The sequence below is a fragment of the Dendrobates tinctorius genome, unplaced genomic scaffold, assembly GCF_039654945.1.
Source record: "Dendrobates tinctorius isolate UK_male_01 unplaced genomic scaffold, ASM3965494v1 ptg000011l, whole genome shotgun sequence".
In the NCBI taxonomy this organism is placed as follows: domain Eukaryota; kingdom Metazoa; phylum Chordata; class Amphibia; order Anura; family Dendrobatidae; genus Dendrobates; species Dendrobates tinctorius.
Window position 1 is genome coordinate 48,657,674 of NW_027361679.1, and position 23,287 is coordinate 48,680,960.

Consider the following 23,287-nt stretch of genomic DNA (forward strand, 5'->3'; position numbering starts at 1 on the left):
CACTGACACTATACACTGTAAACTATATTCAGAGCTCCTGTGTATAATGTCACTGGTGATCACTGTATTACCTGTACCCTGACAGTAAATACAGAGCTCCTGTGTATATTGTCACTTAGTATTGTGTTTTTTTTTTTTTTTAAATTAATGATCAGTATTGTAGTATTCAGTCACTATGTGATGGTAATATGTAGTCTGGTCATGGTGTGACAGAATTTGTCCCTTGTATGTTGTATTAATGGTCATTTAAAAAAATGTGCGTGACTCATTCCCTTAAAGAAAAATAGATAAAAATATATTTATATTTAATAGGTTAGAGTAGAGTAGGGTCTGGCCAAAAGAGTCTACCGCGTCGTGGTGACGGCTTAAAAATTATTTTGGCCAGAAGAAAAGCTGCTAGCTATGTATGTGATCTGGTGATGGGAACTGTTAATACTGTATCTGATTGATGAGGATGGGGTGAAGAAGTTTTGTTTTTCCAAGAGTGGGCGGTGGGACTGTGGAAGATTCGAAGGGTGGAGGCGGAGCTGGGTTGGAGCTTAGGCGGTGTCTCAAGGGGACCCAAAAATTTTGCCAGTATGGGGCCCCAAAATTCCTAGTGGCAGCCCTGAATATGAGATAGTGCTTTTATCATTTCTCCCACAGTCCCTGTAGCTTCAGCCGCACAGTAAACAGATATGATCCCGGACGAGGGGTGAAACTTGCTGCAATCCTTGTATACTGCAGTACGGTGGCCATTGTACGGGGGTCCTATAAAGTTATACCTCAGGGAAAACAGCGGAGGGAGGAATATGGAAACAGGTCAATGGTACTTATCCGTCACTTAGTAAATCGCAATCTTCCATTTGTGGCCTGGAGAAAACGCTGGTCTTGTTTGGACACATCAGCCGGGGAGACGACTGCTCTGCTCCAGTGATCGGCTGCAACTGCTGCGGCTGACGGATGGAGCTGTGTCACACTAAGCAATATCGCTAGCAATATCGCTGTAACGTCACTGGTTTTTGTGACGTAGCAGCGATATTGCTAGCGATATCGCTGTGTGTGATACTTACCTCCGACCGGCTCCCCCGCTGGTTATCGCTGATCGCGCGAGAACATCCTGGACCGTTTCTCGTTGTCAGCTTCCTGCTGGGCTTCCTGTGGAGAGACGAGCGACTAGCGTGGAGTCGGGCGGGAGGACGTCAGGATCGCCGCGTCTGACAGGTAAGTAGCGACCCCCGACCCCTGCGATGTCGCTGGTGAGATCTGCCTGTGTGGCAGCTCACTAGCGACCACTTAGCGATACACCAGCGATCCTGACCGCGTCATATCGCTGGTCGGGATCGCTGGTACATCGCTAAGTGTGACAGTACCTTAAGGCAGAAGGTGATGGTGTCATAAAGAGAAGAAAGAATCCCAGGACTAGCACAGCAATATCTCCTACAGAAATACATTATGTTGACGGCATTGAAAACATATTATTTTGTGACCTGTAATAAATATTAAATATTTATTTAAATATTTATTTGATGAGTGTACCATGTATACCAGGATGGGGATGAGGAGGCCATGTATACCGAATGGGGATGAGGGGACCATATACACATAGCCCCTTCATCACCATCCTGGTATACATGGCCCTCATATCCCCATCCTGGTATAATGTACATGGTCCGCTCATCCCCATCCTGGTTTTCATGGTCCCTATCCTGGTATACATGGCCCTCACCCCCATCCTGGTATATAAATTCATCATACCTATGAATTTAGGTGTCATGCCACAGTCAGCTGGTGACAGTTACGATACGGTCACTTGGTGACATTTATGATCCGGTCACTTGGTGACATTTATGATCTGGTCACTTGGCGACATTTATGACACGGTCACTTGGTGACATTTATGATCTGGTCACTTGGTGACATTTATGATCTGGTCACTTGGTGACATTTATGATCTGGTCACTTGGCGACATTTATGACATGGTCACTTGGTGACATTTATGATACGGCCACTTGGTGACATTTTTGACACGGTCACTTGGTGACATTTATGATACGGCCACTTGGTGACATTTTTGACACGGTCAGTCGGTTACGTCGCCCACCACACGGCCAATTAGATGCAATGTCACAAAGTCGCTGTGGAACGCTATGCCTCATTGAGCTGTGGCTGAGAATCACCAGCTAGACGAATGCTCCCGCGTGGACACCCCCGTGCAGTAAACACACTATATCCCGCACATCCCCTCAGTCACAAGTCTCCTCAGAAACACAGGCCCCTCCATTGTGCGGAGAGGGGGGCGCCGTACAGCACAACGCTATAGGAAACCTCTCGGTCATTCTGAGGGACCGAGGCGCCGGGGGCTTGTATACCCCCTGTCCAGTCCTACATCCCCGGAGCGGAGGTACACGACTAGCAGCAGCTCTCGGCTCTCAGCATTTTCCTGTGTGCGCCCTCCCCTCCCCCCTTTCCTGAGTTGTGAGGACCCTCCTCCCCTGTGGTGGCCATGTTCCTCCGGCGCTGGGTGAGCAGCAGTCAGTGAGGCTGTGTGCAGCATCGCATGCTCTCTCCCCTCATTCTCCTCCAGCACCCGCAGGACAGCAGCATGGCCGTGGCAGTGGGCAGGCAGACAGTAAGTGGGCGCTCCTTAGCATGGCATGTCTCCCTGTGTAGCATTATGGCTGAGGCTTTCATTCTCTCAGCCCGCGTGTGTCTCCATCAGTGGCCAGTGCTGATCCCCGGGCTCCTTTGTCCTCCACCATCCCGTGGAGTGGATTCCTCCATCCTGCCATGGAGAGCAGAGGTGTGGAAGGCTCCATGCCAGTGAGGCAGAGACGCTCCTCTCATAGGCGCCCGTGCACACAGCACGATGTATTTTTAGCCTGGCTCGTGTGTCATGGAGCTGTGCCAGCATCCTGCTTCATTTACATACACACTGTGAGGTTTACTATGACGAAGACTGGGTTATGTGGGTGAGGAAAAAATGCCCAGTTAAAGGGATGTGAGCCCAAGAGCTGGCACTCAGAATGCCGCACTGAAATAATGGCATAGGGCACCCTTGTTCTAACCAACGCGCGCCTTCTTGTTGCATACTTGTGGTGACAGCTGCAGGTTGTTTTGCTTTTACTTGTTTATTTACAAAGAAAGAAGTGGCTACAAATAAGACCCAACAATGACTGCAGAAGGCTGGGCCATGTGCAGAAGTCCCAATTGTGGGACTCTCGCCTTTCAAAGTTCACAAAAGAAGATGTTCGTACTTGTAATAAAAGGGTGCGGTCCTTTCTCCTCTTTGGTCCAAGCTTTGGAGTTTGTCAGAAGTCCCAGTAAGATGATCCGCCAAGGCTCCGAGGGGCGCTTGTGATTTGGCATGCGTTGTCCCGCTCGCATGCTTCTGGCTCTCCAGCCAGAGGAGGTGTTAGAGGTTACAATAGAAGATGTGAAGGCATCTCTTTGTTGGCTGCAATGGCCGGATGGAGAGGCCTCACCCCATCCCGCTCAGCTTCCCCCCTCATCCAGCCCTTGGACAAACAGTTATCATTTCCTCCCTGAATGCAGCCTGGCTATCTCTGCTGTGTGGGCAGAGCGTGGAAATGGGAGCGAACAGAATTCCCCTTCAATTTTACACAATGAAAAAGACATTTTCTAGCTGTCACTCCACTTCTTAAACATTGCATCTCAGAAAAGAGAAGGCTGGAAGCAGGGCAGTTAGAATAATTGATTTTCAAATGTTTTTGGATCAGGACTGGAAAATCACAAAACTGAGAAGCCAAGATGCCCAGAAAGTTGGCCCTGGTGCCTTACTTTTTAGACTTTTTTGGTTATATCAAAATATTTAGGTATAGTAGACTTATGACCTTACTTAAAGTGAATCTGTCAGGAGAATTGTGTACAGTAACCTACAGACAGTGTCAGGTCGGCGCCATTATACTGATTACAATGATACCTTGGTTGATGAAATCTGTCTTGTGGTTGTTGTTTAATCTTTACTTTCAGTTTTCAGTTGATGGGATTCTTGTGCTTCGGGGCGGCCTGTGGGGGGGGGGTCTTCATGTGGTGGTCTAATTAACTGTTCACCAGTATGGCTACTGACAGGTCACTGATCCCTCACTGACCTTCCCCCTATTTTACATACTGAGCATAATATGGTTTGAAGAAAAAAAAAGTCGCATTCATGAGGCAGGCGCCTGCGCTGTAGCATGATACGGGGGATAATATACATATTTTCATTTTATTTAGACATGTAGTTTTGTTTAAGAAAGTTATTTTTTTTTTTAGACAAAATGATGCTGGCGGCACCTGCGCGGTAGCATCTATCACATTCTAATAGATGCTACTGCGCTGGCGCCATCTTGATGAAGCTTAATTTTTTTTTCTCTGCCAAAATGGCACTGGCGGCGGCGCCTCCGCAGTAGCATCTATCGGAAAGCGATAGATGCTAATGCACGGTTGCGGCTGCCAATGCTATTTTGTTTTTAAAAAATGTTTTTTACTGCCTGATGAATGTGAATTTATTTACTTTAGGGGGCAGGTCACTGAGGGATGAGTGACCTGTCATAAGCCAATGCAGATGAAAAAGCAAAGCACCACATAAAGACCCCTGGCCACAGGCCCACCCCACAGCACGAGAATATCTAAGATTATATAACAACCGTAAGATGGATTTCATCAACCAAAATCTAATTTTAATTAGTAAAACGGCGCCGACCTGACACTGTCTGTAGATTACTGTGCACAATCCTGCTGAAAGGTTCACTTTAAAGGGAACCTGTGACCTCAGAAAACATTGCAATGCAATTTTCTCCAGGTGGCTGCATTTTAAGTAAGGCAACATTGTAACACTATTTACCTGTAATTTATCTACAGTGGGTACGGGAAAGTATTCAGACCAATTTAAATTTTTCACTCTGTTTCATTGCCATTTTTTGGTAAATTCTAAAAAGTTCATTTTTTTTCTCATTAATGTACACTTTGCACCCCATCTTGACTGAAAAAAACAGGAATGTAAAAATGTTTGCAAATTTATTAAAAAAGAAAAACGGAAATATCACATAGTCATAAGTATTCTGACCCTTTGCTCAGACATTCATATTTAAGTCACATGCTGTCCATTTCCTCGTGTTCCTCCTTGTGATGGTTCTACTCCTTCATTGGAGTCCAGATGTGTTTAATTTAACTGATAGGACTTGATTTGGAAAGGCATACACCTGTCTATATAAGACCTCACAGCTTACAGTTCATATCAGGCCAAATGAGAATCATGAGGTCAAAGGAACTTGCCAAGGAGCTCAGAGACAGAATTGTGGCAAGGCACAGATCTGGCCAAGGTTACAAAAGAATTTGTGCAGTACTCAAGGTTCCTAAGAGCACAGTGACCTCCATAATCCTTAAATGGAAGAAGTTTGGGACCACCAGAAGTCTTTCTAGACCTGGCACTGAGCAATCATGGGAGAAGAGCCTTGGTGAGAGAGGTAAAGAAGACCCCCAAGATCACTGTGGCTGAGATACACAGATGCAGTAGGGAGATGGGAGCAAGTTCCTCAAACTCAACTATCATTAGAGCTCTCCACCAGTCAGGCCTTTATGGCAGAGTGGCAAAACGGAAGCCTCTCCTCAATACAAGACATATGAAAGCTCGCATAGAGTTTGCTAAAAAGCACATGAAGGACTCCCATACTATAAGAAATAAGATTCTCTGGTCTGATGAGACGAAGATAGAACTTTCTGGTGATAATTCTAACCGGTATGTGTGGAGAAAACCAGGCACTGCTCATCACCTGCCCAATACAATCCCAACAGTGAAACATGGTGGCAGCATCATGCTATGGGGTGTTTTTCAGCTGCAGGGACAGGATGACTGGTTGCAATTGAAGGAAACATGAATGTGGCCAAGTACAGAGATATCCTGGATGAAAACCTCTTTCAGAGTGCTCTTGACCTCGGACTTGGCCGAAGGTTCACCTTGCAACAAGACAATGACCCTAAGCACACAACTTAAATAACAAAGGAGTTGCTTCAAACAACTCCATGACCATTCTTGACAGGCCCAGTCAGAGCCCTGACCTAAACCCAATTGAGCATCTCTTGAGAGACCTGAAAATGGCTGTCCACTAACGTTCACCATCCAACCTGATGGAACTGGAGTGGATCTGCAAGAAAGAATGGCAGAGGATCCCCAAATCCAGGTGAGAAAAACTTGTTGCATCATTCCCAAGAAGACTCATGGCTGTTGTAGCTCAAAAAGGTGCTTCTACTCAATACTGAGCAAAGGGTCTGAAAACTTATGACCATATGATATTTAAGTTTTTCTTTTTTAATGAGTTTGTAAAAATTTCTACATTTCTGTGTTTTTATCAGTCAAGATAGGGTGCAGAGTGTGCAATAATGAAAAAAAAATGAACTTTTTTGAATTTTCCAAATGGCTGCAATGAAACAAAGTGTGAAAAATTTAAAGGGGTTTGAATACTTTCCGTGCCCACTGTATGTGTGCATGTAAATAACATTTTTTCAAAGTCACATTTTCCCTTTAAGTCTTCTGTGTACAATACATAGTGGCCTACCAAACGATTGTTTGGGAGATTGCTTGGCCAACAGCCATTGTTGAGTGCCCCATACACAGGAAAAGTGGGCTCTGCTAAGCCCTTCCACTTGCAGAGAACAAAATATCTGATGTTGGAAATCCGACATGCCAGATCTTTCTCTCCCCAGAAATTATCTGTTTGGAAAGAATCGGTAGGTCACCATACAAATTATACTGTCGGCTGATAGCGGCGTGTTTGTCCAATGTTAAGGGCCTGTCACACTAAGCGATATCGCTAGCAATATCGCTGTAACGTCACTGGTTTTTGTGACGTAGCAGTGATATTGCTAGCGATATCGCTATGTCTGATACCTCCGACCGACTCCCCGATGGTTATCGCTGATCGCGCGAGAACGTCCTGGACCGTTTCTCATCGTCAGCTTCCTGCTGGGCTTCCTTTGGCGCCAACGAGTGACGCGTGGACGCGGGCGGGAGGACGTCAGGATCGCCTCATCTGACAGGTAAGTAGCGACCCCCATCCTCTGCGATGTCGCTGGTGAGATCTGCCTGTGTGGCAGCTCACTAGCTACCACTTAGCGATGCACCAGCGATCCTGACCGCGTCATATCGCTGGTCGGGATCGCTGGTGCATCGCTAAGTGTGACAGTACCTTTAGACTAATATGTATGAGGGTTTTTAGTGATCACGGTAGATTCTTTTTTTTCTGTACTTGCTGACAGTCAGCCCACTGAAGAACACAAAAGTGAGTCTCTTGCTAACCCAAAATAGTTGATAACAGAGTAAGTTATCAACTATACTGTAAGACATGGATAAGTTGTAATTACATTAAGGGCTATCGGATCAAGCACCCCTCAAGTTAGCACCAGACCATGGAGTCACCCACACGTTATGGCGTTTGAACTCATATTGTTTGAAGCATTTGACTATAACAACTTCCAAACCCGGGATACTATAGAAGATACAGTTGAGTTGAACTTTAGGATTAGTTTTCTTCTAAAATGATGAAACTGTTTTTCTGCATATCTTGATTTTTATTAAATATTTGTATTATGGCTGGGTATATATGGATTTGCTCTGTTTGTTTCTCCCTCATTTGTCTGTTGTGGATACTTGTCTGTACAGGAGTTGAAATAACATATAAGGGTTATCTGGCATCCCTCGCTCTCAGAGGCAGTTTCCCACACTCTAATAATGCACAGCTGTTATTGGTAAATTTCACTTTGAGAAATTGCTTGTCACTTTAATGTGGGAATGTTCAGCATCATATGTCATATGGGGTGATATTTCTACTAATTTGTTTCTAATTCTGTACATTTTCCCAGCTACTACTTGTATGCAGGATTGTCATACGCACTCATTTAAACTTGAAATATATCCTGCAAAAAGTTGATACATTTTATTTATGGGACAACACTCTTAAAGGGTTATTCCTAAAATCATAACTTAGTCTTATATTCATTTATATTTATTAATTTGTGCCAAAACAACTCATTTTTAAGTCTGTTCCATTTTGCAAATATCAGACCTCCAAAAGATGACTATTTAACTAAGTTCTGTTTACCGTCCAGTTTCCATTGGAAATGTCCAGGTGAAGTTCCAATGCTTCAGATCGATCATGTGCTCCAGGTTGATCCTCTGCTTATACCTCTGACTGTATTCCTGTATTCTACCATTAGATTAAACTCTGTGCACCTGTAGTGTACCCTGCGTGACCAAATTTACTTCTGCTATCTACATCAGTGTAGGTGTCTTTGTGGTTTTACATCTTTGTTAGCCAGTTTCTAGCAGAGCACAACTCTCCTGAGCACTTCCACAACAGAGTTTGAAATTACATGGCAGAGTAAGGCTGTGTTTGTTGCCTCCTACTGACATGTCAGTGATGCGAAACTGCAAATGCTGCTCTGTTGCTACATATGGCAGAAGACGATCTTCTGCCATATGCATCAGTTCAGTGGCATTTGCAGTTTCACTTTACTGATCTATCAGCAGACGGAGGTAAACACAGCTCAACTCTGCACTTCCTAATGATGTTATGTTCTGTTCTACAGGAGTGAATGAGAGCTGAACTCTGCTAGAAACCTGCTAATAATGACGTATCATCACAAAGACACTAAAGATAAATTTAGTCAGGCAGGGTACTGTTTAAGAGTAGAGAGTGACTACTTCAGCCAGACCGGAACAGCTGAGTAGAGTTAGGCCTGGTGAGAGTGCGTACTATTTGCTTTGGTTTGGCTAACGTTTGGGATCCACTTTTTTATATGTGGAAAACCCCTTTAAAGAGGACCTGTCACAAGACCAAATGGTCAGTTTTTGCTCTTATTTTATTCCCGCTCCTCCCTTGTGTTTTTGTTTTTTAAAATTTGCCATATTTTAAGTAACACCAAAGGTTGTTACTTACAGGGCAGTTATGCAGAGCAACCTAAAGGCAGGTCGCCAGAGAATCCTGTGAGCCACGCAGAGCTGTGAAGTCGGTAAGCCAAACCTCTGACTGACTCCTCAATTTCCATGACTCTGACTGCACAGCACTGCCTCACTACTGTGCATGTACATAAAGTGCAGCACAGAATCATCTCACCTAAAAGCCCAGATACTCAGGTCAGGAATAGAACAGACATTTAAATATTTACAGCACATTGTGCATTGTACTGCTGTACCCATTTTATTATATATTTTATGACTCGGAGTTGGTCCATTTTATACTGACTCCGACTCCACCAAAATGCACATTGACTCCGACTCCACAACAAAATAAATAATGCCACAAACAGGCCACTTGACCTGGTAGCAGATCCTCAATAACTATAGGATCTTTTCGGAAACTTGACTACTACAGAGCTTGATAAGTTAGTGCCACTGAGAATTGAATGTACATATCAGTTCTCATCATGGCCTCAAACTGTCAGCAAGGCATAGGAGTGCGAATTAACTGTCATGGAGGCTAGCGTTACTGGCCTGACGCTGTAGTATGCCTGCATTTTGATGTTTTGTGCAAAATGAGTGTAGATTAGTGTTGTGCTCCTTTTATTATTCAGCAAGACTATTTGAAACTAAAGACTACAGGTTGTCTAGTAAAATATTGCTTTTACCATAGAATATTATTTAAACTTGGCAAGCAATTGTAATAGTAGCATAAATACCAAGCAATAGGATATATTAATTGCTTTATTGGTTAATTGCCAAACATCTTTTAATGACTGGGAGTGGGTGTCACCAGGATGCCATTGCTGATGTCATCAGGCACACCCATAGCAGTTGGCTCTTCCTTCCTTTGAGAGTGATAAATCAGGCAAGATGAATGTATGCAGGAGTAGTTTAGTCTTTGAGGATTTGGTACAGTAATTCATCATTGTTGGTTTTTCTCTTTTGAAGTATGAAATGTATTTTTCCAAAAGAAGAACAAAACTCATTGATGTGTTTCAGCTTATGGTTATTTCTATGTATTCACATCAAAATTTTGGTGTGCAATGTGCTTATTGTTACATTGCATTTTTCATAGCAATAATGCATATTCCAATGAGAAAATCGCCAGTCTTGGGGAATCGGGACCACAGAGGTTAACAGGCAAACTACATTTAACCAGCCCCCAACATATTGAAAAGCACATCAACAGTAATCCAACACAATTATATATAAAAAAAAAATGAATATTCTAAAAGTATTTGTTGACAGCCCTAATATACCTCCTATTTATGTTAACACATTTATTACAAAAAGATATCTGTGTCGCATTGCAATTGTCATGATCCCAGTGCAGGTTTTTGAGCTGCACACCGGGGGTTAATGTCTGGAGCTCTGTGCAGGTTTTGACCTGCACACTTGGGGTTAATGATTGTGGCCTCTTTCTGGTTCTGGGAGAGCTTCATAAACCCCTGGGTAGCTTCAATCCCTGCCAGTTATACTTTTGCCTTTGGCCGAGTGTACTGACCCCCGTGTGCCTGTTTGTTGCTATAGCTTGTTTATATGGTTCTGACCCGATTCTGTTTCCCGTTGTGAGTTTGCCTGTTGATTTTGTACTGCGTTATTATCTGTGTATGACGCATTGCCTGTGACCTGACTACTCTCTGCTCGTCCCTCTGGTACCTTGCAGTTATCTCTGTGTGTGACTCATTGGCTACGTCCTGACTACTCTCACTGTCTATGCCCCTTGGTAACTTTGTCTCGCAGTTACTCTGCTAGGAATTGTCTTGCAGCTCCTAGCTCTGTGGAGTTTAGGCCACGCCTCTAGCAGTCACATGATTCAGGTCCTGCGGGTGTGAAGTATACATCTACTCGGTTGCTGCCCGCTCCACAGGTAGCTTTGAGCACTGTTCGCTTTACTCAGGACACGCGCACTGGCTCAGTGAGCAAGTTCAGTGCGGTGTCTTTGACAGCAATATCACATCTAATAATTTTGAAGTCTAGCATGATGTAACTGTCAGAAAAAAGCAGAGTCGGAGTTGGAGTAGGTGTACAATGGACCGACTCTGACTCCTAAAATATATAATAGATTGGGTACAGTAGTACAATGCAGGATGTGCTGTAAATGTTTCCATAAGAATTTGGGAAAGTTCTGAAATGTCCTATAAATGTCTGTTCTGTTCCTGATCTAAGGATCTCGGCTTTTAGCTGAGATGAATTTGTGCTGCACTTTATGCACATGCTCAGTAGTGACCAGTGCTATGAAGTCCTGGTTAAAAAAAAAAAATGTCAACCCTGTTGGACTTTGGTAACTAGTGACTTGCTACTTTGCCCTCAGTGATTTCAGTGTACGTTTTCTGTGACTTGTGACTCAAATGCCTGCCTGCAATTCGATTGTTTTATTACAAAATAGTTGCATGACAACGAGTCACAGACAAGTCGCACATATGTTTTTGGTTGCGCGACTTGTCAGAGGTTTGCAGTCGCACAATCATTGTCGCCCTAGAACCAAATGCCCAAAAATAGAAACAGGAAAGATGTATATCTTTGTACCGTGTTAGCCAGTGGATAGAAAAATATTCAGGATTGAGAGTCCTCAGTAGTTGATACCTTTTAATGGCTAACTGAAAAGATGGTAATACATTGCAAGCTTTCGAGACTACTCAGGTCTCTTCATCAGGTGACTTCAGATTTTGTATTAGTCTAGCCTGATGAAGAGACCTGAGTAGTCTCGAAAGCTTGCAATGTATTACCATCTTTTCAGTTAGCCATTAAAAGGTATCAACTACTGAGGACTCTCAATCCTGAATATTTTTCAAAAATAGAAAGGAATCCCCAGAAAGGAATTTAAAAGCAAGGCAAGGTTCTCTTTAAATAGAAGCTATGTTCATCTTAAAAAAAAAAAAAGATAATGGATGGGGAAATGTTTTTTAGGTACCCAAATGCCAGCCACCCATTTACGGTCTCTCCTGACCATTCATGTGTTCGGTGTGGGGAGTTAAGGGCCTGTCACACTAAGCGATATCGCTAGCAATATCGCTATAACGTCACTGGTTTTGTGACGTAGCAGTGATATTGCTAGCGATATCGCTATGTGTGATACTTACCTCCGACCGGCTCCCCCACTGATTATCGCTGATCGCGCAAGAACGTCCTGGACCGTTTCTCGTCGTCAGCTTCCTGCTGGGCTTCCTGTGGCGCCGACAAGTGACGCGTGGACGCGGGCGGGAGGACGTCAGGATCGCCTCGTCTAACAGGTAAGTAACGACCCCCGACCGCTGCTATGTCGCTGGTGAGATCTGCCTGTGTGGCAGCTCACTAGCGACCACTTAGCGATGTACCAGCGATCCTGACCGCGACAGTACCTTTAGCCAGTGACAGACTTATGGCAGCAGCTTATTTGCCTGAAGAACAAACGGATGAGCCATTTAAATTTAGACCCTTATCTCATCTGTTAGGAGCACACTGAAATCTGCACATTTAGACAACTATAATCCAATAAGTATAGATATGCCAAAATGCAGCCAAAAACAATCCTGAAACTAGATATTTCCTCAAAATGGCAGATTTTGGAAATTTTTGCAGTAAAACCGCTATTAGCTCACAAAACTGGGTAGTCATGAATGCTCAATTGGAAAAAAAGCATGTTGCTGTGGTTCTCACATGCATCACGGTCATATCTTGGTTGGTATTCAAGTGTTTCAGGACTGTTTCATTGGTATTCAACCTTGCATTCCTTAAAGGGATTGTCCGGTCTAAATTGATAAGTCTGCAATTCTGCATCGTACGCACTGTGCACTTCGAGGATTCACCGATGAGGCGGGTACGGCGGTGATGTATACAGTATGCATACTCCTGGAAAGAAGCCATCTAGGGGGCACAGCCTCCCGCCACACACTTGTATTGAGCATGACCGCGCCCCTTACAAATGTAATGAGCTAGGCAATGTGCCCTGGACAGCCATGTCACTTAAAGGGGCGCCGCCTCTCTCAATATAAGTGTATAACTCATACATCCCCTCCGGTCCTGCCTCAGAAACAGGTGAATCATCGTAGCGCACAGTGTGTGCGCTGGGGGGATTCCTAAGTCTAGTCACACAGAGTGACTGCAGACTTATCAATTTAGACCGGGTAATCCCTTAAAGAAGCACTCCTATCTCCATTTTTTTAATTGAATGTGTGTGTATATGAACATGCATTATATTGTGAGTGTATTAATATACTCACCTACTACTGAACTTTCTGGTGTCCAGTGCCGTTCGCTCATCTTCTCCGTGACGCTACCACTGTGCATAGACTCTCCAGGTCAGCGTTCGGCTCCCATGACCGTACTCGCTCCATCCAAGAAAAACAGTACCATTATTCTGATCAGACTCTGATCAGAGATTGATCAGAGTGGCATTTGGTTTTCTCACACATGGATGGAGATAAAAACTTTCTTCACACCTCCACTCTGTCAGGCCGTAAAAATCGGACCACACTTGGATAGCATCCTTGTGTGGTCCTATGTTTTTCACGCAACCATAGACTTGCATTGCCAATTTTGATCCAACACGGGAAAGAAAGCTGTCAATCACTGACAGAACCACCCACTGGACTGAAGATCCCAAAAAAAGCAGAGGATTTAAATGTATAACGCTCAGGGTATATTGAATCTTTTCAAATAAAATTATACATCAATCTACTCCGCTCCTCCTGCTCCATAATGTGATACTTACAGACTGGACTGCATTTTCATGGTGGCAGGTTCCCTTTAAAAGTTTGTTTTGCTCCTGAAAGCCTAATTGTTCTGGTTGTTAATTCCCCACTAATTAGTCAAATCAGATTTCAAAGAAATGCTTATTAGAGGATGACGTTAAGATATTCTGATAAAAACCTTTGTATGTATGAATAGGAATGAGGACTGGGAATAGGAGTTCCTCTCCAATTACACTCTTAGATCCTTAAGGTACTGTCACACTTAGCGATGTACCAGCGATCCCGACCAGCGATATGACGCGGTCAGGATCGCTGGTACATCGCTAAGTGGTCGCTAGTGAGCTGCCACACAGGCAGATCTCACCAGTGACATCGCAGGGGTCGGGGGTCGCTATTTACCTGTCACACTGGGCCACGCGTCGCTCGTCGTCCCAGCAGGAAGCTGACGACGAGAAACAGTCCAGGACGTTCTCGCGCGATCAGCGATAACCAGCGGGGGAGCCGGTCAGAGGTATCAGACATAGCGATATCGCTAGCAATATCGCTATAACGTCACAAAAACCAGTGACGTTATAGCGATATTGCTAGCGATATCGCTTAGTGTGTGACAGGCCCTTTACTTTTCCCCAGTGATTGCCTTGATCTTTTATGTAAATATTTGTGCATATTCCTGTTACTTAGACCTCTTGACCATGCTTAACCATTTAGTGGTCCTGTAGTTTCAAATGTATTTGAGATTTAAACTTTCTTGGAGTATTTCATTTTATGTAAAATTTCATATAGTCAAACAGATTTACTTAGATTCTTTTTACCTATCATCAGAAAATGACATTGTTTATATTTAATTTTTAATTTTTTTTTCATATCGTAGTCTGCATTAAAAATAAAAGAAATTAGAACTATTTTTACACTGGCTGGTTTTTTTTTGGACTCAAAGGCTCCGATTCATCAAAGTGTTTATGGTAAAAGTGCTTTGAAAAATTGCAAAGTTTTGCACCCCATGACGTTTTACAAAAATCCTGCATCATTTGTTTTCAAGGCAAAATGGATAAGGCGTGGTGATGCCATCTTATCTAATTCCTGTCAAGTTCTTATGCACTTTACACTATAATATGTCCACCTCTTAATGAATCAGGTGCCTCTGACTCCACCACATCCTTTCATCAAGAAAAAAAGCAAGTCTTGATGAAATGGTGCCTAACTTCATGTTGTTTCAAGAATTAACACATGAAAATTAGCCACAACAATCAGGCCCCAACCCTATCTTTTGTATTAAAGTATATATTGAGCCTACGCAATGGTCATTGTGAAGAGAGGAGGAACAGGGTCAGCTGTGAATGATGGATCCTATGTCATTAGCAATGAATCTGTTAGGCTACATTCCCACTATCAGTAATAGCATCTTGGATGCAACGTATTTTCACGCTGTGTTCTACATTACGCACTTGTCTTTTAGAACTATGCGGATTTACCGCATCTAATGACAGTCTATTGGGGAAATTACACAGAGGAAACAAGTGTCTTCTCTACAGAAAATGACATGCTGCGGCTCAGAAACCAGCACCACAGGTCAGTTTACACAGCGATAAAAAGAAGCACATCCCATCCACTGTGCTTGTAATGTAGAATGCAGCCTTTTAGATGCAGCGAAAATACACTGCGTCCAAAACGCTACTATTCCTGAATGTGGGCTCGGAGCTTTAGGGTGCTATCACGCTGTGTTCTGGCACCCGTTCATTGGTCCTGTCACGGCTTGCATCCGAATCCCCTGCAAAATGGGCCAACGGGGCCATTGACTATAATGGTGCCAACAGTGAGCATGTGCTCTGCCATGCATCACTTTCGGGCATGTACGCCTATAGGAGATAGAAACCCAGATACAGTCTGCTACATCTGACTATCCGCTTCCAGTAGGCGTACATGCTCGAAAATTATGCACTGTCTGCACCATTATAGTCTATGGACTGGTCGGCGCATACGCCCGAATTCAGTTTTGTGGGGGATTCGTATGAAAGCCCCGATGGGATCAACAAACGGGTGCCAGAAAGAACACCGTGTGTGTGAATATCCCCTTACCTTTCATTGTAATCTTGTCTTTTATGATAAAAAACCTGAGAGGACATGATGTATGTGTCTAAAATAGCTCCAGTAAACAGTGTGAACATTGTAAGATTACCAATTATGTTTTTTTTTTTTTAAATAGACATCATGATATGAGGGAAAAAATACTATTCATTTTTTTTTTAACCACTTTCCTACATTAGACGTACTGTTCCGTCCATGTGACCTGGGACCTAAGTCCCAAGGACGGAATAGTACGTCTAGTGCGATCAGCTACGCTCACGGGGGAAGCGCCGCTGATCGCGGCCGGGTGTCAGCTGATTATCACAGCTGACACCCAGCACTATGTGTCAGGGGCGGTCTTGGACCGCCCCCGGCACACTGCGATCAAACATGATCGCAGTGTACCGGCGGCATAGGAGAGAAGCGCGCAGGGAGGGGACTACCTCCGTGCTTCCCTGAGACCCCCGGAGCAGCGCGATGTGCTGCGCTGCTCTGGGGGCCTCCTTCCCTGCAGGTCCCCGGATCCAGTATGGCGGCGGCGACCTTCGGGGGCCTGCAGGGAGCTGGCTTCCTCAATGCTTGCAGAGCGCAGGCATGAGGAAGCCTGTGCAGCGCCTGTGTCAGATCGCTGATCTGTCACAGCGATCTGTGATGTGACAGATCAGTGATCTGTCACATAACAGTGATGTCCCCCCTGGGACAGTGTAATAAAGTTAAAAAAAGTGTAAAAATAATTTAAAAAAAAAAAAAAAAAAAATCGCTAAATTAAAAATTATTCCCTAATAAATTCATTTTTTGAAAATAAAAAAAACAATAAAAGTGCACATATTTGGTATCGCCGGGTCCGTAACGACCCGCCCTATAAAGCTGTCCCACTAGTTAACCCCTTTATTGAACACCTTAAAAAATAAAAACGAAGCAAAAAATAATGCTTTATCATACTGCCGAACAAAAAAATGCATACCGCGCGATCAAAAAGACGGATATAAATAACCATGGTACCGCTGAAAATATCATCTTGTCCCGCAAAAAACGAGCCGCCATACAGCATTATCAGCAAAAAAATAAAAAAGTTATAGCTCGCAGAATAAATAAAGCGATGCAAAAATAATTATTTTTTATATAAAATTGTTTTCATTGCATAAAAGCGCCAAAACATAAAAAAAAAAAAAAAACATAAATGAGGTATTGCTGTAAGGCTATGTGCACACGTAGTGAAAGGTGCTGCGGATTTGGAAAAATCTGCAGGTAAATCAGCAGGTCAAAAGACCTGCGGTTTAGCCCTGCAGTTTCACACCTCTACAATGGAGAAGGTGTGAAACCGCTGCGGATTCCGCACAAAGAATTGACATGCTGCGGATTTGAACCGCAGCATGTGCACAGCGTTTTTCATTTTACCATTGAAAACAATGGTACTGTACAATGCAGCTAAATCTGCGGTTCTGCAGAGCCAAAAACGCTGCGGATCCGCAGCAGAATCCGCAACGTGTGCACATAGCCTAGCCGTACTGACCCGAAGAATAAAACCGCTTTATCAATTTTACCGCACGCGGAACGGTGTAAACGCACTCCCCCAAAAGAAATTCATGAAATGCTGGTTTTTGTTCATTCTGCGTCCCAAAAATCGCAGTAAAAAGCGTTCAAAAAAATGTCACGTGCCCAAAAATGGTACCAATAAAAACGTCAACTCGTCTCGCAAAAAATAAGACCTCACATGATTCGGTGGGTCAAAATATGGAAAAATTATAGCTCTCAAAATGTGATGATGCATAAACTATTTTTACAATAAAAAGCGTCTTTTAGCGTGCGACAGCTGCCAAATATAAAAACCCGCTATAAATAGTAAATCAAACCCCCCGTTATCACCCCCTTAGTTAGGGAAAAATAATACAATGAAAAAAATGTATTTTTTTTCCATTTTCCCATTAGGGCTAGGGTTAGGGGTGTGTTGGGGTTAGGGTTGGATGTAGAATTGGGGGGTTTCCACAGTTTTGGCACATCAGGGGCTTTCCAAACGCGACATGGCGTCCGATCTCAATTCCAGCCAAAAGTCAAATGGCACTGCTTCCCTTCCGAGCTCTGCCATGCACCCAAATAGTGGTTTATCCCCACATATGGGGTATCAGTGTACTCAGGTCAAATTGAACAATAACTTTCGTGGTCCTGTTACCCTTGGAAAAATAAAAATTGGGGGTGAAAAGATCATTTTTGCGGAAAAAATATGATTTTTTAATTTTACGGCTGTACGTTATAAACTTCTGTGACGCCCTTGGGGGTTCAAAGTGCTCACCACATATCTAGATAAGTTCCTTGGGGGGGTCTAGTTTCCAAAATGGGGTCACTTGTGGGGGGTTTCCACTGTTTAGGTACATCAGGGGCTCTCCAAACGTGACATGGCGTCCGATCTGAATTCCAGCCAATTTTGCAGTAAAAAAGTCAAACGGCGCTCCTTCCCTTCCGAGCTCTGCCATATGCCCAAACAGTGGCTCCCCCCCACATATCAGGTATCAGCGTACTCAGGACAAATTGCACAATAACTTTTGCAGTCCGATTTCTCCTGTTACCCGTGGTAAAATAAAAAAATTGAACCTGAAGTAATTTTTTTTTATGAAAAAAAGTTAAATGTTCATTTTTTTTTTTTAAACATTCAAAATATTCCTGTGAAGCACCTGAAGGGTTAATAAACTTCTTGAATCTGTTTTTTTAGAATGGTGTCACTTTTGGGTATTTTCTGTCATATAGACCCCTCAAAGTGACTTCAAATGTGATGTGGTCCCTAAAAATAAAATGGTGTTGTAAAAATGAGAAATCGTTGGTCAACTTTTAACCCTTATAACTTCCTAACGGAAAAAAAAATTTTGTGCTGATGTAAAGTAAACATGTGGGAAATGTTACTTATTAAGTATTTTATGTGCCATATCTCTGATTTAAGAGCATAAAAATTCAAAGTTGGAAAATTGCGAAATTTTCAAAATTTTCACCAAATTTCCGTTTTTTTCCACAAATAAAAGTTATATGAATGAAATTTTACCACTAACATGAAGTACAATATGTCACGAGAAAACTGTCAGAATCACTGGGATCCATGGAAGCGTTCCAGAGTTATTACCTCATAAAGAGACAGTGGTCAGAATTGTAAAAATTGGCCCGGTCGTTAACATGCAAACCACCCTTGGGGGTAAAGGGGTTAAATATACATTACACAAAAACCATAGGTGATTTTCTGATTGTATCTTACCATTAAGAGAGCAATCCTCATATTTGTGGCAAATTCCTCTTGGTTGTTGAGCTACAAGGTTTGTTTGACGTCATTGTTTGTTCAGGCATTAAAAGTACTTGTGCACAAGTGTTGGATTTAAGGCTCCCATAACCATTAGACTAACATATGACAAATCTGCTGATATCAACGGACTTGACCCACAGTCTAAGGCCGGAGTCACACTTGCGAGAAACTCATACGAGTCTCGCGTCTCAACACCCGACACTCGGGACCGGAGTGTGTGGCTGCATGTATTTCTGTGCAGCTGAGCTCTCCGGTCTGAGTGCTGGTGGCAGTGCCGGGTATCGAGACACGAGTGTCTCGCAAGTGTGACCCCTGGCCTAAGTATGAGTACCTCTCGACCTCACAAAACATATGATAGGGGAGATAAGGATCCTGCATGTCAATCCTTTTGTTCTTCTCTAAATGAACTGCTGCCAGAGTAGTTTGGCAGCAGATCTCTTTCAAAGAACAAAGGAGTGTTCGGCAGAGCGAGCATGAAGGGATCAGGAGACATAGCTGCCAAACGATTGGCCAAACTTAATGTTCAAGAGACAGCAATCTATTGTGTATTGGGCCCTCTAGTTCTCTCATCTCCCTGGAGTAGGTGGGAGCGCTACCCTGCTACTTGTTATCTAGTAATTACCTCAATTTGAAGACGATGCCAATCCCCAGGACACTTTCCCCTACTGGTAGTGTGTGGTACCTTAGCAAGATAACAGCCTAAGCTGCTGGCTACAGACATTAGATGTCTGTTAATGGGCCTGACCATAGTATAAACGTGGCCTTATATATTACATCAACCAAATCAACTGATTCAGTGACAACAACTGTCTATGTGATGTGTGTGGGGGTGTCAGCAGAGGTCGGGAGAGGTGAACGTTTTGCTTGTTGGCTTATTTTCCGTTTCAGAACACATGCACATTTACTGAGGAAGGAAAAGTCAGTTGTTGCCATAGATAGTAACTGCCTATAAATCTTTAAAAACCAGTCTTGTAAGTAAAGTACTATAACCAAGATATGGGCCAGAAAGAAGTCACAACTCGAACTCGCCATGGATATTAACCTGAACCTTTAACAAATCTTTTAATTAAGTTTATCCTGAGGCTAAACTGTGAGTTCAGTCGCTTAGACACACGATTCATAATTATACAGTGCTATGGGGCGAGCACTATGTCGGATTGTCTATCGCAACAAACTGGATTCACCCTGATTGAAAGACGTCCACTACATTGTACAATGCCCCCAGCGATTTAAACCTTGTACAGAAGTATTCTTGTAAATACCTTTTGTTGACATCTGTGCCTGTGAGCGGCGCTATCTGCTCACTCAGCATCACGTGACTCTGGCTGCAGAAGTCGCCACTGCCCTACGCTCATGTCACGTCAAGTTCCGCATCTCCTCCATTCCCCCGGGTTTGACCCAATCAGGCGCACCCATCCTGATTGACTGGACTGTGGGCGGAGTTTCACTGCACATCAATCAGGAGGGGTGCACGCAACTGGGTCACGCCTAGGGGAATGCAGGAGATCTGGAATTTGATGTGACATGAGCGGCGGCTGTAGCCGGTGTCACATGATGCCAAGCGAGCAATCAGCAATAGCGCCGCTTACAGGCACAGATGGCAACAAGAATTCTTTGCAACAAATACTTCTTTACAAGGTTTATATCGGGGAGGGCATTGTACAATGTAGTGGACAACGTCTTTAAATTAACCTGATGGAATCACGGTATTGCCTCTGACCTGATAGTGTTCATCTTTTCCAACATGCTGAAAACTGTCGTGTTCTGAAAGTTGAAAAAAGTCAAATATTGCCTGCACAGAGGCCATACAGTGACACCACCGTCTTCAATTTGGTGAGTGGCTCCGTTGAAACATGTCGAAGCTCAGTTTTTCGAGGATTGCAACAGAATCTCTGATCTAGTGCGTGACAAGAGCACTGTGCAAAACTGCATGCAGACATCCGTGTGAGTGTGACTGAGTACTTATCGATTCATTCACCAGTCATGGATTTCCTGACCTAAACTTGACAGTCTCATAGGGATAAACAATACTGTTAAGTTTGGATCAGGAGACCCAGGGCCGTACACGTGTGAATGCAGCCTGTGTGTTTATTCTACACCTATAGGACTGTGTAGGCTCACGTTGCAGGATTTTCTGGAGTGATAGCTTTAAAAAGAGCATTGTAGAAATAGCTAGTGGTAATTGTGCCAACATGCGTGAAAAGGTTTGTTTAATGTTCCTCCACCTTGCAGGTCCTTACCAGACTTGTGTCCCTGCAATTAATTGTTAATGATTGAAAATCTATGATGGAATGACAATACCTAATACAAAGCTGACTTTGATGTTAGGCTGGTTTCAGATTTGCTCTTTTTACATGCAGCGCACGGCGCCGCTAAGCCCCGCCCCATCCGGTCATCACTTCCTACTATCGCACACGGCTGCATGTGATCTGCGCACCCTATCTTTAGCATAGGGTGCGCTGGCCTTGCGCTTGTAGGATTTTGGCGTGCGCTGCGCACTTTTGAAGGTGCGCCGAGCGCGCCAAAATGCAACATGGTGCGTTCGGCGCACCTTCAAAAGTGCACAGCGCATGCCAAAATCCTGCCAGCGCACGGTCTGCGCACCCTATGCTAAAGATAGAGTGCGCAGATCGCATGCAGCCGTGTGCGATAGTAGGAAGCGTTGACCGGATGGGGCAGGGAGCAGGCAGGGGGTGGGGCTTAGCGGCGCCGTGCGCTGCATGTAAAAAGCGCAAATATGAAACCAGCCTTAGTATGTTCCTCTACTCTGGATAAGAGAGGGCTGTCCCATTATAAGAAAAAGAAAGGTGTTCATTTTGTATGACCTGATGGTGAAAAATGCATGAAATTGTAGTGAAACCTCCACCAGGGGGAGCTGGTGAGGGAAGAGAGGTTACACACTAAGCAGCAACCCTGAGCAACAGCACAGGTTCCACAGGTAACGAGAGAGAATAGTCAGACGAACCGAGTCAGAAACTAACAGGAGCAGACGTACCAGAAGGAGCAGCAATACACGTAGTCACAATACCAAGCCGAGAGTCAGAAAGCCAGAACATGAGCATGGGGTCCAAAACGTGAGATGAAATACGTGGTCGGGGTACAAGCCAGGGAGTCAGATGCCAGAGAGGGAACGAAACAGCAAAGACGAATACCAAGAGACGGGTTCAGAAATCAGTCCGGGTCATACACGTGAATATCAGTCAAAGGCAGGAGGATCACCAAGGTACAAGGGTCAAAGGCTCTAAACTGGAAGCTTGAGCTATCACTAACACTGGTCAGCAGGCTGTGAGAGACTGAAATAGCCCAGCTAGCTCCAGAACGAGGCTGAGGAGATTAACTCCCGCATGACCAGTCCGGAGTGAAGACAGCAGAAAATAAACTCCGGACTGGACCATGACTGAAATATCACCTGTGTCGTGTAGCGAGTCCCTTGGATGGTCAAGTGTTTAATCTGTCTACCAATTTCTGGCACTTTTATTTTCGATTTGTGATTTATTTGGGGCTGTGATCCATCTGCAAATATGATTATGTTGATATGTGTAGAACTAACTATATCTTACTGAAAGTGCTGGTTATTGATTCCAAAATCTGCTAGTCAGTGACCTTCATATAAACGTCAAAGCCTGTAATTGAGAACAATTTGTGTACATTATGTTTGACTTGCGTCAGGGCTGTGTAGTCGGAGTCGTGGAGTCAGAGTCGGTGTCCATTTTGGTGGAGTTGTTCGGTATAAAATGGACCCACTCCGATCCTTAAAATATATAATAATACATTGGGTACAGTAGTACAATGCAGGATGTGCTGTAAATGTTTTCATAATAATTTGGGAAAGTTCAGAAATGTCCTATAAATGTCTGTTCTGTTCCTGGTCTAAGGCCGGAGTCACACTGGCGAGGAATACGGGTGCGTGAGAGACGCAAAAAGCACGCATTAGACACGGACCAATGATTCTCTATGGGGTCCCTCGCACCAGCCGTATATTTCTCCTCAGTATCCTACGCTCCGTGCCACTCGCAGCATGCTGCGATTGTCAGCGTACTACGCCCGTAATACGCCAATGCAAGTCTATGGGTGCGCAAAAAATACGGATTACACACGGAGCACACATGTGACCTGCGAGAAATACGCACCCGGTGTCTTTTAGCAAAGCCGGCAATTCAGTGCGCTATACAGTAAACTCACACTGACAGGTTTAATAAAGAAACGAATGAATAGATATAGACACATAGAATACATATATATATATATATATATATATATCTATATATATATGCATTCTATGTGTCTATATCTATTCTTTCATTTCTTTATTAAAACTGTCATAGGGC

The 23,287-nt window shown here is 43.8% G+C and overlaps 1 protein-coding gene across 9 annotated transcripts in view; it reads left to right on the forward strand.

Annotated features, from left to right (window-relative positions):
- Positions 1–2,365: 2,365 nt before the first annotated feature.
- SEPTIN11 (septin 11) overlaps positions 2,366–23,287 on the forward strand; it is a 141,410-nt gene continuing 120,488 nt past the window's right edge. For 5 of the 9 annotated variants that reach the window (XM_073541990.1, XM_073542007.1, XM_073542025.1 and 2 more), the window contains exon 1: positions 2,448–2,612. In XM_073541990.1, the coding sequence (XP_073398091.1) occupies positions 2,541–2,612 (72 nt within the window). In that variant the 5' untranslated portion in view covers positions 2,448–2,540. Of the gene's footprint in view, positions 2,385–2,446; positions 2,613–23,287 lie in introns of those variants that run through there. The other 4 variants (XR_012219744.1, XM_073541974.1, XM_073542032.1 and 1 more) reach the window with 3 other exon arrangements.